This window comes from Cryptomeria japonica, chromosome 2 (genome assembly GCF_030272615.1).
Source record: "Cryptomeria japonica chromosome 2, Sugi_1.0, whole genome shotgun sequence".
Classification (NCBI taxonomy): Eukaryota; Viridiplantae; Streptophyta; class Pinopsida; order Cupressales; family Cupressaceae; genus Cryptomeria; species Cryptomeria japonica.
The window spans coordinates 255,452,475-255,456,724 of record NC_081406.1 but is presented as its reverse complement, the minus strand read 5'-3'; the positions used below and the strand labels follow the sequence as shown (position 1 = coordinate 255,456,724).

The window sequence follows — 4,250 nt, the reverse complement described above, 5'->3', positions numbered from 1 at the left end:
TAGAAGGAGTGTAATCCTTCTCTTTGTCCCTATGCTTGGGGGACATTGATTATATCTTCTATCTCCTATCCTTTCTAAGATTCCACTTTTCCTAGGATGAGTGGTGTTTGCTTATGATACGATGTTATTCCTTGTGTAAAGTTGTTTGTTTTCTCAAAAATTCTCTCTTATGCAAGGGTTGTGTATCCTTAAGTACAACCTCTTCTTCACTTGACTATGTATGTCTATTATAAATGAACCCCTCGCTTAGGGTTAAAAGTGTGTTATCTTCACCAAGAACACCTTTACCTAGCAATAGGAGGAAGGTGTGAATTCATGTTCTCCTTCCTTTCTTTTGGTTGATGATGGTAGTTTTTTTCAAAATATCCTCTTGGAGGTAGGTGTCTTTGAGAAAAGATCTCTTCCTCCTTCTCCTCCAAAGGATTCCCTTTACACTCCTTGCAAGATATCTCTTTTACAACTATCTTGTCCTTTCTCAGAAGAGTCATGCCTCTTTAGCTTGGATTTATGTACATTTTTGCCTAAAGGATATCTCCTTGGTAATGAAGGTGTGTATCCTCATTTCTATCTTCCTTAAGACACCAACATACCACTATGTTGATACCTTAAGGGAGGGCATACACCACATCCTCCTTGTACCATATTTTCAATTCAAATTCTTGGCATAATGCCTTGCTTGGTTGTCCTTTTGTATGTCTTATATGGGTTGTCGTATGCTTGAAAACAAACCTCAGAACTTAGATGAGATGCTTCATTATTGAAACCAGATGTTGTCCTTTTATGTCTTATGCAATAGGGTGAGTTCAATAGCATAATGTAACTTGCTAGACCTTTCAACTCTTCCTTTTTCAACTTCTTTAAGGTAGGTTGACTAGCATAACACAACTTGCTAGACTATTCAACCCTCCTTGTGAGGCATTTTCGAGATGAGTGGAACTAGCATAACATAACTTGCTAGACTATTCTGACTCTCCTTCTCTAAATAAATGAATCACGCAACATAACACAACTCGGTGTCCCGTGAATATTCATGTTCTCATGGATCACCTAGCATAACACAACTTGCTAGCTTGAAAATTCCATGATCTTTCTTGCTTTTCTTCTCATGGTTCCCTAGCATAATGTAGCTTGCTAGTTTGTGGCATCCATGCTCTCTCCTTTCTCCTCCCCACAAGCTCATAGCTTTGCTACTTGTTGGATCATGGTTCCTCATTTCTATCTTCCTTAAGAGACATCAACATTTTGACTATCGAGGTCTCTTCAACTAGTTGACTTGGAGTTTTTAGTACTAATCCTTTTGTTGTGTATCTTTTGTCTTTTTTGGGGTTTTTGTCTTTTTCTTGTTTTGTGTGTCCTATCCCTAGATGAATTTAACATGCTTGGTTGATGTGATATTGATCTAATCCATGACTAAGGTGATCACCACCTCAATCCATTGCTACAAAATATAGCTACTAGTTTCATTGAATCCGGTCCACCATGTTATCAATCCACATGCCTAAAGCAACCTATCCATTCAATAGCAAAAGGCATATGATATGGTTGTATCACATTTGTTTGCCACTACTTGACAACCACCACTTAAAATAATTGTTTGAAGAATTATAGGAACCGAAAAGCCACGTAAAATAATTGTTTGAAGAATTATAGGAACTGAAAAGCCACACTTGATAACAAGCATCAAATTTACATTCATGAGGCCAACTTGACTTGGTCAATCACCATTTCTACATAGAAGCATCCCTGTGTATGCTTCGACTTTAATAAATGTATGTTGTTGTTGGGTGCAAATAGGTCTTGTGAATGGTGCACTTAGATAGGTCAAAGAAATTATACACAAGGATGATGAAAAACCACCTCAACTTCCCTTGCTTGATGTTGTTTAGTTCAAACATTACATACTAAAAATGGGATGGGCCTTAACAATACACAAATTGCTCACATATGCCCCGCCTTCACAAGAAGATGACATGTACGAATTCCATTATTGTAACAATACTCAAATGTTTCCTTACAAAAAATTACCAAGCATGTATTATCAAACTAACAAACAATCATATAGGTTTATACAAATTAAGTCCAATTTTATGTAAAAGGGACAAAATCTATTTTCATATTATTCTATTTATGTTATTCATTTTGAAATAATTGTTTTCCTTTCAAAAATGGACATTAATATCTATATCTACAATATTATATTGGTTACCTATACTAATTGACTAATACAATTTTAATTTTTTATTCTAATTTTTTTTCTCAATATATGCTTTAAGATGATTCATTTGTAATAACATATGCACATATATTCAAAATAATAAATATAAATTTAATTATTGTAAAAAAATTGTTACATTTTTTTAATAATATATAAATCTAATGTGTGCAAGTTTACACAAGATTATTCGTTTTCAGATATATTAAGCACATATATATAATATAATTAACATATTATACTCCAATTTCTAATTTACAAAAATATTTGACATATCCAAACTCTAATTTTGATTGTTCTATTAATCCTAAGTCAAAACTTAATTATAAACAACTACACAAACTTAAATTATAAATAATGTGTTTTGACATTATTGATCATGGACTACAATTTTATAAAAAAAAAAACAATAGTTTCTATGCAAGCAAAAATAACAATAATTTCTATGCAAGCAAAAATATCTTAACAAGTACACAAAAACTGAGTTTAATCATTTTATAAAAACACTGTAAATATCAAATTAATTTTCTAAAATATGTTTTTGATTAAAAAGGCAGACACATTAACAACTAGTCTTAGAAAATTAAAAACAGCAGCAGAAAACACAAAAACAAACTACAAGGGTTCCCTATTCCTTATTTCAATATTCATATGTAATAATCACCTCTAAACTCTATTTTAAATAAAATATACCTTAAACTTCCTTTTAATTAAAATAAATTTTTTAATTGAAGAAAAGATGAAAATAGAATACAAATAAAAAAAAGATTAAAATAATTTTATTAATATAGAATAAATAAATATGCTTTCCCCATCAAGTCCATAATGAGAATATCACAAAAAATATTGCAGGCCATGTGATTCGACATGAAAACCTATTTGAAAAAAAAAATAGTGGGAATAACAATGTGAAATTAAACCCTAAAACGGATCCGCTCCTTGCAAAATTTGGAACATCGAGTTTCCGATGTCACAGCCAAAATCTAGGCACAGAATGGAGAAAATATTGTCAATAATAAAATGCAGTACATACTGTCTCATGATTCACTCTCCTAAGACATCTAATTAAAAGTTTGCCGGGCAGATCTTGTGGAGAGGAGTTTCTCTCTAAGCTCTGCAACATCAATGTCGTGGAAATGATCCTGAGGAATCCAGTTTCCGGTGGCCGGATCTCTCATCCAAAACCCCTTCTCTCCTCCTCCTGAATTAGGTTTCTTCATCTCCTCCTCCTGCGCCGCCATAACTCCACGGTTAGAGGACGATCTCATGCCCTGAGTCGCAAAGCTCCGTCGGCTGCAGCAAAACAGGGCAAAATAAGCATAAACTTAACAGTCCCTACAATGAAAGATGAAAGCAATACTGATGAAATACCATATATGTGTGTGAGCAGTCCACAGGCGTTTCAGATGGGAGGACATTAGGCGCTCCATGAAGATCTATCTCTTTTTCTCCTGTCGCCTCTGTTCGCCAGATAAAAACTAATCCTCTGCTCACATGAAAACATGAAAGGAAACATATGTTGTATTTATAGCAGGACTGCTGTTGTTTAGGGTTTAGGGCTTGGGTCGTTTCAGAGGGGGAGGTCGCCATAAACGGTTGCAAAGAGCGGTGCCTAATTTGTTCGAGGTTTGGGCCATTTGCACTTCGTAAACTTTACTGGAGTATCGCCATATTTAACGGTATCTTAAATTCTATTTCTTGTAAGAATCTGTGCAAATTATAGGAAATCGAATGTTTTTAAAGTTTGGTTTGTTTTAAGACTGTTCAAGGGGAATTTACCTAGCTAGTAGGAAAAAACTAAAGGAGGTAAAATAGGTGTGAGTTTCAGGTTTTTAAAATTTAACTCTAATGTACCTTTGGGTTATGTTTATAATCTTTTAAAATTTTCCTATGGAAAACTCAATATTGTATAAATTTATGGGGTTTTTTTTTTTTAATTACTCTAATTTCAATAGTTTTTAATTTGTTTAGAAATGGTTTTAATCGGAATTTAGTCACAATGTTGGTTATACAAGTCTTGAGTATACGACAAATATAA

The 4,250-nt window shown here is 33.4% G+C and overlaps 1 protein-coding gene across 1 annotated transcript; it reads right to left on the bottom strand.

Moving 5' to 3' along the window:
* Positions 1 to 2,971: 2,971 nt before the first annotated feature.
* On the bottom strand, positions 2,972 to 3,865 carry LOC131047119 (protein SENESCENCE-ASSOCIATED GENE 21, mitochondrial). Its single transcript, XM_057980965.2, has 2 exons — positions 3,584 to 3,865; positions 2,972 to 3,505 (listed from the first exon to the last, which is right to left on the bottom strand). The coding sequence occupies exons 1-2, from the start codon at positions 3,640 to 3,642 to the stop codon at positions 3,274 to 3,276; spliced, it is 291 nt and encodes a 96-aa protein (XP_057836948.2). The 5' UTR covers positions 3,643 to 3,865; the 3' UTR covers positions 2,972 to 3,273.
* Positions 3,866 to 4,250: the final 385 nt, after the last annotated feature.

Coding starts and splice junctions, on each gene's coding strand:
- LOC131047119 (XM_057980965.2), bottom strand. CDS start 3,642: ATGGAGCGCCTAATGTCCTCCCATCTGAAACGCCTGTGGACTGCTCAC. Junction 3,506..3,583: donor ACTGCTCACACACATATATG/GTATTTCATCAG, acceptor GTTTTGCTGCAG/CCGACGGAGCTTTGCGACTC.